Raw genomic sequence first — 17,986 nt, 5'->3', positions numbered from 1 at the left:
AGTGTTCCGGAGTGGTGCTCCAGTAAGGCAAGAACGGAGGTAGGTCGAGTCGTTACTCCCTGGGCCGTGTCTTGCCCCATCGTCACCTGTGAAGGACCCGGAAGCTCTACCGGTCAACCATTGAGCTTCGCTTTTTGACTCGGCTGAGTCCAAGCGCAGTGGCGCTTTTGCTGGTTGGAGTCGTAACTCCCAGCCCGACCAGAGACACAGGGACTGCCAGCTGTAACGCACACCAGGAGGTGTTTGCCGCGTTACAGACTCGGAAGTCCACAGGATCGATCGAGCGGCTGCTCTCGGTTCAGTCTTCTTGCTTGTGATTGGGGTATCGGTGACGCATCACCAGGAGGTGACTCCGCGTCCCGGTGCAGTCTGAGGAAGAGGTTGAGCGGCTGCTCCCTTCAGGTAGAGACCCCGGCTGGGTGTTTCCCTGACTCCTCGATTCTCCCCAACACTCTTCGTGCCCCTCACAGCCTACCGATTGGCATTGTCGGCCATTTCATTTCTGCCCTCTGTTGGCATACGCCGGGATCGGCGTATATGCAGAGGACGGTTAGGACCATCCGTGCTGTGGGCTGGTAACGTACTTAGCCTGGAGGATTCCAGTGACTATAACTTTTGTTTGTTCTTTGTATTTTATTTGCCTTCATTAAAAGAACTAACCCTTCACAAGTGGTTGCGTCCTCATTGTCGTGTCTGTTAAACGATCCTGAGACGTTCAGGGCGTTACACCCATACGACGCATGACAGAGAGGAAGAAGGGCCACTCTAATAAATCAAAAGCTTTCTCTGCTGCCGGGGTTTCTGGGTTGATCCTATGTATAAATGCGAAGAGTGTTCTAAGATTTAATGAGGTTGAACGATGGGGTGAAAAACCGGATTGAGCCGGGGATATGATAAATTCCATTAATTGGGACAAACGTTTAGAAATTACTTTGGCTAATATTTTATAATCTAGGTTTAGGAGGGACAGGGGCCTGTATGAACCACATTGTGTGGGATCTTTGCCAGGTTTCTTTATAGAAGTCTCCTGTAAATCCATCTAACCCAGGGGCTGAGAAGCCACGAATAGTTTCTATGGCACATATCATGTCTGCAACAGAGTTGGCTTCCGCCAGGAAGTCCTGCATGTGTTTTTCGAGAAAGACGAGTGCAATCGCGTTTAGGTATTCCTCCTGTGTCTCATGAGTGCTCCCCAATTTGGTGGAATACAGAATTGAAAAATATTCCAGGAATGCATTTAGAATATCTGTCGCCTCACCAATAAGCAGAGTCTGCAGCTCCAACCTGGTAAGCTGGGTATGTAGGGCGTGAAATAAGTCGGGGCATTGGTGTTTGGGGCGTAGACGCACACCAGTGTAACATTCCTGCCCATCAGAGACCTGATACTGCAAGGTACCTTCCCTCGCCATCCTAGTGCAGGGAGCTAAAGGTAAATGGAACCCTCTTGTGTATTAAAATGGCTGTTACCCTTCCGTAGTTGCTGTAATTGGCAAAATAGCCATATGCACCCCAGCTAGTTCCAAAGTGTGCCGTATCTGTTTTGGGGAGGTGCGTCTCTTGTAAATAAGCAATGTCCACCTTATGTTGCAATAGATAATGAATTACCTGCCTTCTCTTGCGAGTGTCATTAAGACCCCGTACATTCCAAGACATTAGGGAGAGGTCTGAGGGACCTTATATATTACCAAATCTGGCCATCTACATAGTGTAAAATTTTCATCATAGTAGTGTAGCGACAATGAACAGAGATAGTCAGTAAGGAACGACTCAGTATATATCAATAAACAAATATTGCAAATGCGAACATCCCTCCCACCCCCCACCCAGCCAAACCCGATCGGGGAAGGGGCAATATAAAAAATAAGAGAGAACATGAAGTACCAAGTAACTTTATGCTGGTATGTTAATACCCATAAGCAGTACCCCAGAGTAAAACAAACCAAGCTCAATGGATACACCATGGGAGGGCGGCAACGCTACCAGCTAATTGTAATAGCAATGCAGAGTATAGAACGTATTCCCAATATTGCATTAATACAATCTGGCGTGAGTCAAGGAGCTGAATCATCCCGTGCCAGAGCTGGAAAAGAGATCGGCACTTGCATCAGATCCACTATGTGGAGGGCAAGGGCCCAATCTAACCCTGGCAGACTGGTTGCTATTCTGTTTATAAACTCAGCAGAACTCCTGCGCAGACCTTCAGTCTGGCAGGGTATAACATACCCTATCGTAGTCCCAAGTTTCTCAGGGTGGCCTTGACCCCGTTGAATTTGTGCCGTGCATCCTGCACCATGGCTGTGAAGTCTGGATAAAATGACAACTTAGAGCCCTGCCAGTCTACATCTCCTCTCTCTCTAGCCAGTCGAAGTGCAACATCTCGGTCCCGGAAGTTCATGATGTGTGCCACGATGGGTCTAGGGGGGAGACGGGGGTTCGGGCGAGGGCCCAATGATCTGTGCGCTCTCTCGATCACAAAGCCCGGAGTAAAGGATTCTTTGCCAAACAGCTCAAGTAACAAAGTCTCTACAAATAGATCCATTTTGTCAGTGGGGGTAGTCTCTGGAACACCAAGGATGCGCAGATTGTTTCGGCGGCTTCGTGCTCGAGATCCTAATTTTTGATGGCCACCTCCTTTAGAATGCGCTCAACCCTTTCCAGACGTTTAGCAGATTGTGCAGTCCCGTCTTCGAAGTCGGATATGCGAGCCTCTGCTACATCGAGCGTCTATAATGCACCTGGATCTTGGCACCAAGACTGGAGATGTTCTTGTCAAGCAGGTCAAATCAGCTGCTAGTGCTTTAAAGCCAGCTCTCATCTCCTGGAGTATAGAGGCCGCCAACTCCGGGGGGCCAACTCCGGGGGGCCAACTCCGGGGGGCCTTCTCCATGTTCTGAGTTTTGTGCAGGTTCTACCATAGTGGGGCCGTATTGCGGGGCTGTATCGACGATCTGCTCAAATGGTAGCATTTTCTGCTTGGGGTCTTTGCGGCCCATGCTGCGTCAGAGGTAGCACAGCCGTGACCCGCGAGCCTTTAGCGGGTCTAGTAGAGTTGCCAGGCGACTCAAGCATAGCATATCCTTGTTCCCTTGTTGGGTGCTCTGCAACGTGTGATATTAATGACAGGATGCGGTGTTGTGTACACACAATCAGTCAGGAGATGGCGCAGGTGGGTTCAGTGTCCAGACAGATAATTATGGCAGGAACACAACGCTTCTGTGTCATAGAATCACAGTCAGGGCCAAGGTTTGCCAACCCTGCTGGCGGTGCCTGCGTGGCCATAAGGGCCTCCAGCAATCTCGGGGGTCCAGTAACAGTAGGTACGCAGTGGTGGCATGACGCACCTCCTCCTCATATAGCAGGAGAGGGCATCCGTGTAGCTTCAGGCCCCGTAGCCGAGAGAGGGGGCCCTGGCGTGGGTGCAATCAAGCAGCAGCAAGGACACTGGATTTGCGGCATAGAGCCATGGGTGGCAGTGAGAGAGAGGCCCCGGAGTGTTAGCGGTAGGTTCCACTCAGTCCTCGGGTGTGTGGGTCGCTGCGGGTGCAATGCAGGAGCCGCTGCCGTGTTTATAGGGGGCCCATGCGGTCTCTTCAATACGCGGCATTGTTGCTGCGAGGTGGCCTGTAATTGATATTCAATAGTCTTCTCCGGCCGCCACGTGTTTGCTGCAGGCCTGCTGCGAAGCAACGGGACGGCGGTTACGGTCTCCCTCAGTCGCGCTGCTGCAGTGGTGTTCGCCGCTCCTCAGAAGGCGGCCACAGACCAAGTGCATCCGGGCGATGGGAAAGGGGGGGGGGGTGCAGCGTTTCCTCACCGGTGGTGAAAGTTGATTGCGGTGCCAGGTTCAGCCACGGTTTCAGGCTTTTCTCCACGTAGGCCTCATTTGTCAGGAAGGAGGCTGGACACGTAGATCACACCAGGCCGGGCCGCACCTCAGTTCTCGTTCGGCTCGACCGCTGGAGTTTACGGGCACTTTTCAGCTTCGTTCTTAGGTCGGAGGGGTCAGGGCATCATCTGCTTACTCTTGCAGCATGCCGTGTGGTGTTATGTCAGCAGTAATCACGCGAATACGCCGTGAAGCTGGGACGCTCGGCGGAGCGTCAGAGCCAGGAGGCCATTTTAGTCGCCGGCTTGGCCACGCCCCCCAAACTCCTCTTACTTTGTAGTAAGCATTCCTCATTTTCCAGCCACTCCACTTTGTCCTTCCCTCATTTGCTACTAAGGGGCCGATTATGATCTCGCCCTGAAAGTATTCTGACCAAATAGGTTCCGGAATGCTTTCGAGACAACTCAGATCGGAGGAGTCCGACTGAACGATATGGATGCATCCAGATGCTTCTGGATATGATTCGGTCTGACTCCCATTGACTTCAATGAGAGCCTGTGTTCCGAACGAGAACACAGGCTCCCATTGAAGAAAGGGGTGGCTGGGGAAAATCGTGCACCCCGTGGCAGGCACCCTGTGCATGGTTGGAAAGGGGGACCCATGGGTACCCCCAGAGGCCCTATTCGGAGGGCCCGGGTGAAGGGGGACCTGCTACAGCCCCCAAAGATAAATTCCGACAGCTGTTTCCTTCCGGCCAAACCAAATCGAAACGGCTGTCAGAATATTTCATCGTAATCGGTCACTCGGAAACGTGTCCATTGAGCAGTACAAATCGGCTCCAAAAGGCTTGACCTGTATGAATGCCTTTCAGAACCGATTCGGTCAGCCCTAACGGTTTCTGGGCATCGTAATTGGTTGTTCGGATCTGGATACGATTCAGTCGGAAACAAGGGCTCCGTTTTGGATTCGACAAACCAGAATCCGATTCGGAGCCTTTCCGAACGGTATCGTAATCAACCCCTAAGTAGTAAACCTACATGTGTGGAGATTTCCCCTGTATAAAAAGACCAGGGAGGCGGCGGTGGAGATTTGCATTTGTAGGCTTGTAAATTGTATTTTGTAGTAAGTAGTGCTACTATAGTACAACTATATGTACTACAAAATGTAGTGTGGGCACCATATGGATTTTTTTCAAAGTCTTTCTTTTCAGGTGCTCAAACTTTTACAATCCATCTTCTTTTATATATAATCATTGTTTTCAGATACATTCCCTGGTATTCTATACCTGTAAATTATTTTAGGTAGGTCCCACATCTGGGGAAACTGGATGAATTAGCTCCTGTGACGTATTTCTTAAAGCACTCTGTGCCTCTTGAGCATCTGTTTCAGGTGAAGCATCTCACTGCCTCCCAGTGACATATTTCCAACTCCTGTCCATAACTTTTTTTTATTATTAAGCTACTTTCACTTGCTGTAAAGCCTGGGACGCCCAACATAAGACCAGGGAGGTCAGATCCATGCCATGTATTCAAGTCACAGACAGTAGATTTATTTACATTCTGTATAATCCTGATCAACTCACATAGATCTTGCCTTACTGAATCAGTTCTAGACACACTTGCTGTATTTATTCACTTGACACACAAAAGGTCCGTTGCTCTTATATCAGAAATAAACCTTCCTAATAATATGAAGAACTCAGGTGTATTGCAAAAAATGTCAAGTCAGGCATCTAAATATTTATTTTTTAATCCTTTAGCTGCACGTTGAAAGCAATGTGAGGGATGTCTTGAAGCCGGGCGGTTCTTTGAAAGTGACGATCGAGACAGATGACCAAGCGAAGGTCGCTCTCGCTGCTATTGACACTGCTGTCTACATTCTAAACAAGAAGAACAAGCTGACCCAGAAAAAGGTACGGCAGTCTGATACTAACCTGTGTGCAGCTTGATAAAGAGACCACTATTACAGCACTTGTTCTCCATTGTAGTAAGGAATCCCTTAATACGTACATACATTGTTAAGTTAGCATAACCACGTTAGATGTTAGAAAGCCATCTTGCTGCTTTTGCGCACAACACTGCGTCTACATGTTATTGTTTAAACAAACTGCTGACTCGCTCTTTGCCTCCCATGAGAGCGATCTGTTGTTACCATCCCGAGCTCTGCGCAGTGACCTTGGTCTGTACATAGTGTAACAAACAGTCTGGGTCTTTAGACAATGCATGTTTTCCAATTCAGGTTGATCGACCCACTATTTAGCCATAACACACAGGCAGCTGCGAATACCTGAAAGTTGGTGCTTTTAATATTGCAGACATCATGTTTAATATTCAGACCGAAGACGAGCCTTCCTGCGAGAAAACTTCTGATGCTCCTGTGATGGGATTTCACTAAGCTGATCTGTGAGGTATGGGGTCCCCTGTTCAAGCCTAAGAGACCTTTTATTATAATAATAATAATATTAGCTTCTTAGTTAAGGGAAGGTGGTAGTATCCACTGTCATTTATAGCATGATCACTCCCTTTATATTCTATGGTATTGTAACGATGCTGATGGTTTTGATTATAATCATTTGTCTGCTTGTATTAGCCAAAGTACTGCATCTGAGGACATGTGGTCTATAAAAATAAACTCTTTTTATTTTCACCGTGTCTCCATTTATTCTTGTTGTGGACTGATGTGAGAATAATATACGAACAGGTATTTCCGATTCCCACCATTCCTGAGAGTACACTGAGTCGCTTGTTCTGGGTTGTCTTTTCATTGGGATCGCCGAGCCAAATCTCGGATAACGAATGGGACACTTATGCTAGCCGGATACTGGGTTCTGGGTTCTGAGGTGAGTTTCTGGTACACCACAATTCACTGAGGTCCTGGGGTTCTACGCATAGTTCTGTGTATAAGCAGAATCCCTGCAACATGGCGCACCTAACGTTTGGTCTATGAGTTGAAACGCCTTAGTAGTGCTTATATTAGTCCACAACACCCTCATTCTTGTTTCCGGATAACAAGTCTGACGGATTTAAACCTACCTATTTCTGTTGATATAGGTTTCTTCAAGCTTGATCATTAAAAAGGTTATTGAACCCTTGTGCTACTGATTACTTCGAGTGTAGCTTGTCCTTATGGCGGTAGAAATAGCGGCGCATAGCCGTGCAGCTCTGAAACGTCATTTGACGCAGTATGGAGTGCCGGACACTGGTATGAACGTCATCTTTGTGGTAGGAGCAGATGCGGCTCATCCTTATGAGTTGTTCTACTCTTGGGTGACGCTTCCGGCAGTGAGTGAGGACGATAACTCCTTTCATTCTTACACTGCCACTGCAGTGCCAGCGAACTATACACCATATAGGACACAGGAAATACCAATATCTGCTTGGCAGCATCTTATTTGGTTTAATGGCGCCCTTCCCCATGCGGTTATACCGCCGAGAATGGGCCCTTTATCAATTGCAGGGGCCACTTGGCCGGTACTAGCCGGATTTACGCCTCATCCCCGTTACCTCACGGTGACGGTGGCTGAATTGCGTGTACTACACACTGCCCTTATTACAGTATATAGGGCGTTGGTACAGTACGTGTCACGCAATATGCAGGCGGGGGCACCTGCTGTTGCGGGACAGCCTACTGACCACCACGCGGTGGTCATTAGTCCTGTTATGGTTAATTCTGTTATGGGCAAGCGCCCCCAAACTAGGGATGATTTCCCTTTTTGGCTTGCTGAAAAATTTGACCAAATAGAAGCGGTATACCCGAATACATCTCCTGTGGAGAAACACAGGATCCTTACCATTAGTTTGCCTAAAGACTTGGTCCCCGACATTGATGATTGTGTAAACTGGGGCAAGGTCTTTGCAGCGACGTACTCGCAGTGCTTTGGCACTCCGTCTATGTCGGTACTGCCCTCCGTTATTAAACGTGTTCAAGATAACCACGGTGCGGAGTCTGCGATAGAGTTAGGCATGCGGCTCCTCGGACAGTTTGACCTAGTGGCTACCATGATAATGTGTAACCTTAAGGGTGATGCTATGCAGTTCCAAGTTCGTAATGAACTGAAGAAAGTTGCTGATGAGGATAAGCCGCGGGAGTTTGCGAAAATAATCTCGTCGGCGTACAGAGATTTGGGTCGTAGCTCTTTAGGAGTTAAACCTGTGATCAAAACTCCCGAAATTAAGCAGCAGGGTAAGGCGGAAGCCTCTGGTAAGGATGGCCGTCCAAGCTTTCCGAAACAGAATTGGCGGTCAAAACAACAGGGAAAGCAGCAGCAGAAACAGGGGTCTCGGCCTGCCTCTCCCGTTCAGTCAGGTAGTGAGCGCACTTATGATCTGCGTGATCGTGCTACTATTAAGTCTCCTGATAGATTTCAGGTTTCTGAACAACGTTCTCCTCGTTCTTCACAGGAAACATCGGCTTCACAGTCCGGTGGCGGAGGCGGTGGCAAAGGTCGGGGTGCTCCACAAACACGTGACCAGCCCCGACAGACTGAGGGTAAAGGCAAGCAGGACGAATTTGCACGACAAAGACCCCCGTTTCAGAAGAAGAAAGTGGCTGCTCTGACGGCAAGGTATGCCTCAGATAGTGCGGACACAGCTTCGGAACCGGACATGGGCACTGACGCTACTGGACAGCGCGGCGGAAATTACCATAGTCCGTCAAGCTCTGCGTCCATTTCTGGCGGCGACAGCAACTGATATATTGGTTACTGTTGAAACAGCTGACACCAGAGTGGCTCCCCCTGACAGACTTTACGAAATAGTCTTACTAATTGAGGGTGACATACAACGTACAATAAAGGGGATTTTTTGGGATAATCTGACTACCACCTATGATATCCTCCTAGCGGAGGCAGATTGGCCCCCAGCTTTCATTTTAGAATCCTCCCGTCCTTTGCGCACACTGTGCCTAAGGACCAGGCTGAAGTGTACGCTGAGGAGTGGGCACTGGCGCTTGCGCCGGCGGTGTATCGTACTCAAGTGGGATGGGACCGGTTGTCCCCCTGCCATGAGATTCCATTGCGGTCTATGCCCCAGCCTCAACCCCAATATCCCATGCGTCGTGAAGCTAGACCGCACGTCGCTGCAATCCTTGAACAATTGGAATATCAGGGTGTTATTGAAACTTGTGTGTCCCCTATGAATAACCCTTTATTCACTGTGACGAAGCCTGACGGGTCGTACCGTTTAGTTTTGGATTACCGGCACTTAAATTCGCATTGCCGGACCTGCGCGGTACAAAATACTCACAGCTCGGCTATTGTCGACAGTCTCGTGCGTAAGAGATTTAAAACGACACTTGACATCTCCAATGGCTTTTTTAGCCATAACCTGTCCACACTGAGTAGCCAGTGGACGGCGTTTACTTCGGGCGGCAAACAAAAACAGTTCACAAGATTAGCCATGGGCTATAAAAACAGCCCTGGCGTCTTTTCCGCTCGCGTGGTCTCTCTCTTAGAGAGAATTGACCCCGACGCATACTCCTATGTTGACGATATCTACCTCACGGATGATGAGCTGATGCCACATCTGTCTCGAGTCGACAATATTATTGTGAGTTTTGCAGACTATGGCTACAAATTTAATTTTGCGAAGTCTCACATCGTGGAATATACAGTGTTGTTTTTGGGCTACGAGCTCAACAATGAAGGTAAGGGATTGGCTCCTCACTTTCTGGAGAAGTGCGCATGCTTGCGTGCTCCTACAACACTGAAAAAATTACAATCTCTGCTGGGCTTTCTGAATTTCGGACGTACGTATATTCCGTATCAAGCCGCTTTACGCCTTGGTACAACCTTCTTTTTCGAAGTCTAGCTGGCAGCTAGAGCATTCTGCTATTCTACAGTCTTTACAGGCTGATCTTCTTCACAATACTTACTGACGCGTGATAACCGCACTAACCTGGTAATAAGAATAGTACCAGGCGCAGTGGGTTTCACGTATTTGACGTTCAATGAGGGCGATACAGTCCCCATTGCGTATAAATCACACTTGTACACCTCTGCTGAATTGCGTTTTTCCACTGTCGAGAAAGTTATGACGGCAGTACAGATGGCGATCCTTAAAGAATGCGCACTGTCGCATGGAAAACAGATACTGGTTGTAACACCGTATCCTGCCCTAGAGGCAGTGACAAAAGCAAGTGTACCAAATTCTAAAGCTTTGCATCCACGGTGGATACAATGGGCCACAACTCTGACATCACCAGATGTCACTTATATGTTTGACGCCTCTTTACAGACTCAGGAGTACTTACAGTATGAATTTGTTCATCCGGCTCCTCTGTCTTTGCGCCCGCTCGAAGAACACCATTGTGTCATATACACTGACGGCTCGGCGCAGCCGGCGATTGGATCAAAGCATGCCTATTCTGCGGCTTGCGCAATTGTCGTGGGTACATTCGTAAATGGTGAATTCCAATCTGATGCCGTGCATACGCAGTCATTGGGTGATTGTACCGCGCAATTGGCGGAGCTCCGGGCTCTGGTGCTTGCACTAGAGTTTGCTGATCCCCGAGTCACGACTCTTATAGTAAGTGACTCCTTTTATTGTGTCCAGTCCTACAATGACAATTTACTCTTCTGGTCTCAAAACGATTATCGTGATACCAAAGGTAGCACAATTAAGCATAAACTGCTTTGGGTTCGAGTGGCAGACTTTAAAGAACGTCTCCCTCTCGTGAATGTTATTCACACTCTTGGTCACCAACGACTTGGTGTCCATGCTGTCGGTAACAGCTTGGCTGACGAGGCAGCAAAAACCGCAGTGGCTACATACTTAGTGGCAGCAGTTACAAGATCTAAAAGTAAGATTGATGATGACATCTTGGCAGCTATTGCTGCTACAGAGAAGGGAAGTGATTACCCGAAGGGTTTTCCTTCTCGTTATTTTTCTCACTTAAGTCCTGATAACGTCCCGTTAGTGAGGATTAACGACGTTGGTGACAGAATTATTCCCAACGCGGACTGCAGACCATCTCTGATACTAGCAGCGCACGAGGGGTTGGCGTCAGCCCACGCCGGCGTGTCCGCTACTACATCTCTGTTACAACAACGTTATTGGTGGTTTGGTTTATATAAACAAGCGCGCGCTTATGTTCTTGATTGTGACATTTGCCAACAGATTAAACCTTCCACTGTTGCGCGTCCACCACAAACACAGTTGTACATATCTAATAAACCATTTGGTTGTGTTTATCTAGATCACTGCGGTCCTTTTTCTTCTGATACTGCGTACATGTATATCTTGGTTGCAGTGGATTCGTGCACACGTTTTATCTGGGTATGGCCACAAAGGAGTGCTGACTCGCGGACTGTCATCAGGGATTTGCGTGTCTTTGTGGGAACTTTTGCGTGTGGTACCTTCCATTCTGATCAGGGCCCCGCGTTCGCCTCCAAGGCTTACAAGGAGGCTATGAGAAATTTGGGGGTCCAAGTCAAATTTTCATCCCCCTACCGACCTGAGGGTAATAGTGTGGTGGAGCGAATGAACCGTGACTTAAAGCAATCTTTGACAGCACGTGTTTTAGGCACAGGCCGGAATTGGCTAGCCCACTTGTATAACGTCCAACGTGCACTTAATAATCTCCCTAGAAGGTCTCTGGGTGGGCGGACCCCATACATGATGCTCTTCGGAATCAGAATGTTTGTCCCAGACCTTGATGGTCTAGACATGGCGGCGTCGACCGCACCCTTTGACGTAGATGATCAGTGTGCTGTTTTGCAGACCCTACAAGAAGCCAGAGACACTCTATCGAAGGAACACTTGCCCTCCACGTCTGATGCTGAGCTTCAAATTCCGGTAGTCGGCTGGCTACCCCGAGTTGGAGACCTGGTCCGTGAGAAGGTGGAGAACAAGAAGGAGTTCGGCCCCTCTTATCGTGCACCGGTTCCAGTGCTTGGAGTGCAGGGTACAAGAACAGTCATTTTACCTCCACTTCCTGGTCGCAAAGAAAACAGGTACATCTCTATTAACAATGTCAAACTTCAGCGAGTGGCCGATACTTCTTAGTCTGACTCCAGCAGTTTCGTGCCAGACGATGCAAAGAAATTCAGTGTTGGTTCCTGCTTCTACCACCTTGTCTGATGTTGCCATCGAGATGCAGTCAGTTACTGATCCCTTGTTAATACCGCCAGCTGGTGGTCTGCCCGAAGAGACTGAGTATGCTTATCCTACAAATGGTCACTCGCCTATTTTACAATCTACGGCGGTTGACCAGTCACGTTTCTCCTTTGACACTAACTCATTGCCTTATACTTCCCCTTCGAACGTTGCTATTTTTGCTAGTTGGTTCAAAACACATTTTTTGATTCCCCCTTGGACATACATCTGGCTGGTGCTTATAAGTATTTTTTTGTTTATGTCCATTGGATTTGTAATAGTATTTTTCCGTCTGGTGAATGGCCACTATCTTAAAGAAAGATCTACAATTAGACTTATCAATGGAACTTTGGCCCCCCACTCCTCATCCCACATCATGAAAAGGGACCAGACTTTTGTGAATATCACTGCCTGGCCCGTTTTGGATGGAATTGCGTGGGATGCTGTTAAATTCCAAATTCACGGTCCTACAGAGGTCATCAATGTACCTAATGTATTTCATGTTTCTATGGGTGATGTGGTTAAGCAGAACATTCGTTCTGATGATTGGGATGTTCATGCCATTGAAGCACTGTTTTCTGATTTGAAATATTATGCCGCTTTTGATGCAGAAGATTTATATGAAAATGCAGCTAACTATGCAGAACAGTATTGTTTTCAGCATTATGGCAATCACTTCCTGCATAAAGCGAACACATTTCGTAATTTTGTAAATTTTACCCAATGGGAACACTGTCCCACCCTATCTTTCGGCAGTTCACCTACATTGGTTGATAAGTATACTTATTTTACTGATTTCAGTGTTTCCAACCCGGCATCCTTTTATTTTAAAGTGATGCCTGAGTCTGCCTCGAAGGTTAGACTGACACACACCAAATTACTCTATTCTAAGTCCTTTATGGATGAGTTGTCAATCAAAGGTTATGATCTGTGGAAGGCTACTATTGATCTTAAATCGGTTTGGGGTTCCAAACCGTGGCAGGTTCAGGGAACTGAAGCTTTACATCGTGCCTGTCTTGTACCAAATCATATGTTGTTTTTAAATTCAACCATCTTCCAGACCACCTGTTTCGGATTGGCCACTTCTAAAAAACAAAATTTCCCTTCTGTTCCAGATCTGGGCGCTTACCCAAATTGGGATAACCAGACAGATCTGTCCCTTCCTGCTTTGCAGTCATTAGTTTCTAATACATCTTTCAATATTTCAAAATTTAGTAGTGAAGGATGGTTAATTTGGCAAAGCAGTTCCGATACCTGTCAACGTCGTTTTCTAGGTCTGAAACCGGGGTATACTCAGCAACGCGTAGACCCTCGGTTTGAGTCCTCTCATACAGTAACTACCTACTCTGTAGGGAAATTATGTCAATCCTGGCTGCGACATTCCACCTTGGCATCTGTCAAAGTTCATTTATCAAAATTACATGACAAAATAGATTTGAATGATTTTGTTAAAGGTCCTGTGAGTGGCAGATCCAAGAGGTGGGCGTATGCTATTTACAACGAAGTATGGAAATTGTCGCAAATTGAAGCGGCTTCTAGATTGAGGGCTATTGATCAAGCAAATATGGAAAAGGTATTAGCCGTTATAGATAACAGCATTAACACTCTTTCTTCCAGAATTTATACATTAGACAATATTGTTTCTTCAATTGTTGATATTGTACGTGATGATATGTCTGTATTGTACCATGGTCAAAACCAGTTGCGTTCTGTTATGCAGTTTGCATGGACTTTACAAACGTTAAAGGCAGGAAAGGTCCCCTGGGACTATCTGAATACAACATCATTATTCCTTCCCTTTAACCTTACTGTAAAGCAACAGTTCATGTCCATGAAAGATGCTACATATTCCTTGTTACACATTGAAAAGTTGGAGCCGTTACCTTTCTCTGTGGCGGAATTGAATTCAGCCGTGTGGTTAGTACATGGGTTGATCACGCTCCCTTTCGCGCTTTTTAAGTTTACGTCATGCATGAAACACTATGCCCTGGGTAGATATGAACAGTTGGGTACCGCGTTCCTGCATGAGGTTTGGTCTCTCCCTTTCACGTATAGATGTACAAGAGACGGTACAGAGGTTTACCTGAAAGGTGAGGAGTGTACCTCGACAGCTGATCATTCTGTAGTATGTAGGCACATTCAGTTACACGGTGCATGCAATGTACACGCCCCGAATTTGGCCTGCGTCCTCAAAGGTATCCCAGTGCCAGTGATTACACCATCTTTCACGCTGCTTGCAAACGGTAGTTATTTGATTTTGAATAATGAAGCTTGCTGCGGAATGTTAGTGGGAATCCCATATACAGTAACTGTATCGCAGAGAGTAGTCTGCTGCAATAATGTTCTATTTCCTCCCCCGCATGGGCGGCTGGATGTTTCCATCTGGCCTTCGATTCCGAATTTGAAAGCAGAGTTCAACAAGATGAGCAGAATAAGAGCTCTATTGTCCCAAAAGGAGGTGCCATTGACTTCCTCCCGGGGAAGCTTGACCTCGGAGCCCTGTCAATTTCGATAGCCAGCCTTGGAGGGGAAGCTGCTGGTGTCCTGTCCTGCTTACCTGGAGCCCTGCTGTTGCCTCGCCTCGCTCCGAGTATCCCTGCTGCTGCCGCCAAAACACGCCGCGGCTCTGGTGCGGGGAGACTACAGCTCCCAGGCGCCCTAGCGCCCCCTGACGTCATCCAAGCGCCCGGAGGCGCTCAAAAGTCCGCCGCTCCCACGGTGGAGCGGGAAGCTTGACCTCGGAGCCCTGTCAATTTCAATAGCCAGCCTTGGAGGGGAAGCTACTGGTGTCCTGTCCTGCTTACCTGGAGCCCTGCTGTTGCCTCGCCTCGCTCCGAGTATCCCTGCTGCTGCCGCCAAAACACGCCGCGGCTCTGGTGCGGGGAGACTACAGCTCCCAGGCGCCCTAGTGCCCCCTGACGTCATCCAAGCGCCCGGAGGCGCTCAAAAGTCCGCCGCTCCCTCGGTGGAGCGGGAAGCTTGACCTCGGAGCCCTGTCAATTTCAATAGCCAGCCTTGGAGGGGAAGCTGCTGGTGTCCTGTCCTGCTTACCTGGAGGCCTGCTGTTGCCTCGCCTCGCTCCGAGTATCCCTGCTGCTGCCGCCAAAACACGCCGCGGCTCTGGTGCGGGGAGACTACAGCTCCCAGGCGCCCTAGCGCCCCCTGACGTCATCCAAGCGCCCGGAGGCGCTCAAAAGTCCGCCGCTTCCTCCGCGCCGCGGGACGCGCGCGGGCGGGCGCCGGGAGAAGCCCGGGACAAGGGCGGGACTGTCTGTGGCCGTCCGGGGCAGACCGTGGCAGGGCTGGGCCACGACCCCTGTGACTTCACCCTTGAGCACTAGACACGTGAGTTTGCTGTCAATCCTTCACTTTGAGGAACCGGATTGCTGTGGTTTGGCGTGACTCATAGTTTTGATATTTTTGACAAGAACCTTGATTGGGTGCAGTATATACCTCTCTGCTTTTGTGGCTGATATTTTTGGTACAATTGTGTTCTGACCATGTCGAGCAACAAATTGGATTTAGGTGTAGTTGCGGCTGGCCCTATGGATAACTACTTAGTGAAAGTAGTCAATAAAATCAATAATGATCGCAGACTTTCCCTTGGGAAGGGGGGCCCCTCTGTTCTGCCTGATACCACTTGCATACCTGTGGTTGTTAACCCTTTTGACGATATAACCAGTGTATGTGTTAGTCCAGTTGCAACGGTAGAAGGCCAGGTTCCTTCTGAGAACTTGGTGGATTGTTTCGATCCTCAGGATTTGGCCACCGATACATCTGAGGAGGTCCTTCCTAGCCCAAGACCAGTAAGAGCTTGTAGGAAACAATTAAATAAAAGGGGGGGGAGGCCCACTAAAAAAAGAGCAGAACCTTTACACAAAGTTCAAAATAGTACCGCTTCTGGGTCTGGTCTACAGGAAACAAGTAGATTGGGTGGTAACATTTTAGATCCAGTTCAATTTGCATCACTAATTGCTACTCTTGAGGCTAAATTTGAGACTCTGTTAGCCGAGCACACGCAATCCTTACTGCTTCAATTAAAAAATACCAACAAGGAAGTACAGAAGCTTGGTGATTTGGTAGCGAAACTTCTGCCAGGTAGTGGGGAACGTAAGTCACTAGATATTGGCTGTGTTGGGGTCACTGATGATAACGTAAATAAATCTTCGCTACTACCTTCCCAGGCACCCGCACCTCTAGATCCTGCCTGTTCTGACCCTCCACCTCCTACTATTCCAGTTAAGCTACCCTCTGCGGGACAAGATGGTACTTTTATTCCTAGATATGGAACTTCCTCTGGTTTTACTAATCTCCCCCCGAGTGTGCTCCTTATGTGGTCGTCTTGACAAATGTGCCTGTTTTAGGAAACTTGCACGCCCAATCTAGAGAGGAAACACATGAGTCGCTAAAAAATAAAACTGTAGCTTGGCTCAATAGAAGATGTGGCTTCCCAGTACATCTTGCCGATCAAATTATTTCCACTAGAAGGACAAAGTGGGTTGGTCCGTCCCAGAAAGGCTGCAGTGGGGACTGTGTTATAGTTAACTTTAGATCTCCACAACATGTTAATACAGTCCTGATACGTGCAGCTTCCTTGACGACCGAAAATACTAGTGTGTGTGCGCGCCCGTTGGGTTATTTTTATAAATGTTATGGGAGCTTCCCGAACAGAGCGGTATTAAAACCCGTTTTAACTAGGGTTCCTCAGGGGCTTTTAGAACCCCAGTGGGACAATATGGCAACTTTTTGTAGGGAAGACCACAACATTACCACCCGCAATAGATTTGAGGTACTCTCAGGCCTAGACGCCTGCGATTGACAGGAGGATTCTGTAATTCAGGGGAGCGCTAGTGTGGTAACCCTTGTTCCCAGAGAAAATGCTGAACCAATAACGCACCATGGAACCCCACAATCAAATTCTGTTATTATTGCATCTGATTCCGGTGAAACCATAAAATTTATGAGTTGGAATATTGCGGGTCTACGGTCAAAGAAGAGTGACCGTGGTTGGTTAGATATTTTGCAACAATATGACATCATTGCCCTACAAGAGACTTGGGATAAGGACTGTGACTTCTGGATGGATGGTTATACCTCTTATTTTGTACCGGCCCGGAGTTCTAACGCGGGAAGAGACAGGGGAGGCCTTATGTTCCTTGTTACTGTAAATATTTTGGGCTGTGTCAAGAAGATTGTAAGTACCTCCTATAATTGCCTTATCCTGGAAGTTAGTTTGGCAAATGATGTTAAGTTCCTGTTAATTAACTGTTATAATTCCCAGCAAGAAGAGTCCCCTAATGAGCATATCCTTTGGTTGACTGAATTTTTAAAAACCTATAAGGACAATCATACCACTTTTTGCCATTATATTTTGATGGGTGATTTTAATGTTCATTTATGCAATGTTAATTGCCACTACAGAGATAAGGATGGCCCTGAACTTTCAAACCCCCAACATTTTGAACTTAGTTCTAAAGGGGTTGCCATGGAGTCCCTTTTGTCAAATACCGATCTCTACGAGGTAGGATTTCGGGATAAGCATTCTCGTGTCCCTACCTATGTTGTAAGGGATAGGGAAACCATAATCGATTATATATTTTTATCAGCAGGGCTTTTAAATTATGTGCTCTTTTATAACGTCCTGCGCTCCTGTTTTAGCGATCACAACCCGGTGATATTGATCTTGGCCAACGTTTTTCCAATTATAGATAAACGTAATTTGACACCTGTGGTGGTTTCTGTGAATGCTAAAGATCAAGGGAGGAGATTACAATGGTCCAAGGTTATTCCTGAAGATTTCTTTAATTCAATTATTTCAAAGGTTGGTTCCGAATTAAATACATGTACCGACCCATCCTCTCATAACAAAGACATAATAATGGCCTTTGTAACCATTTGTTCTCAAGTAGCTATGGAACTTACCACCAAAGGAGGCCCTGTTAAACCCAAAACCGTCCAAGGCTGGTTCAATCATAGCTGTACTTCAGCTTTTAACCAACTTAAAAAAGCCCTTAATGAAAAACCGAGGAACAAAGGATTGGTCACACAGGTAAGGAAAGCATACTCT

General features: G+C 47.5%; 1 protein-coding gene across 1 annotated transcript in view; it reads left to right on the top strand.

Moving 5' to 3' along the window:
• The window catches only part of LOC146869242 (complement C4-like), a 550,923-nt gene that overhangs the window by 235,602 nt on the left and 297,335 nt on the right, over window positions 1-17,986 (top strand). The window contains exon 14 of the mRNA XM_085646117.1: window positions 5,586-5,738. Coding sequence (XP_085502243.1) covers window positions 5,586-5,738 — 153 coding nt within the window. The remainder of the gene's footprint in view (window positions 1-5,585; window positions 5,739-17,986) is intronic.

The sequence above is a fragment of the Triturus cristatus genome, chromosome 1_1 (assembly GCF_964204655.1).
Source record: "Triturus cristatus chromosome 1_1, aTriCri1.1, whole genome shotgun sequence".
Lineage (NCBI taxonomy): Eukaryota > Metazoa > Chordata > Amphibia > Caudata > Salamandridae > Triturus > Triturus cristatus.
This window is presented reverse-complemented; position numbering and strand designations above follow the sequence as displayed.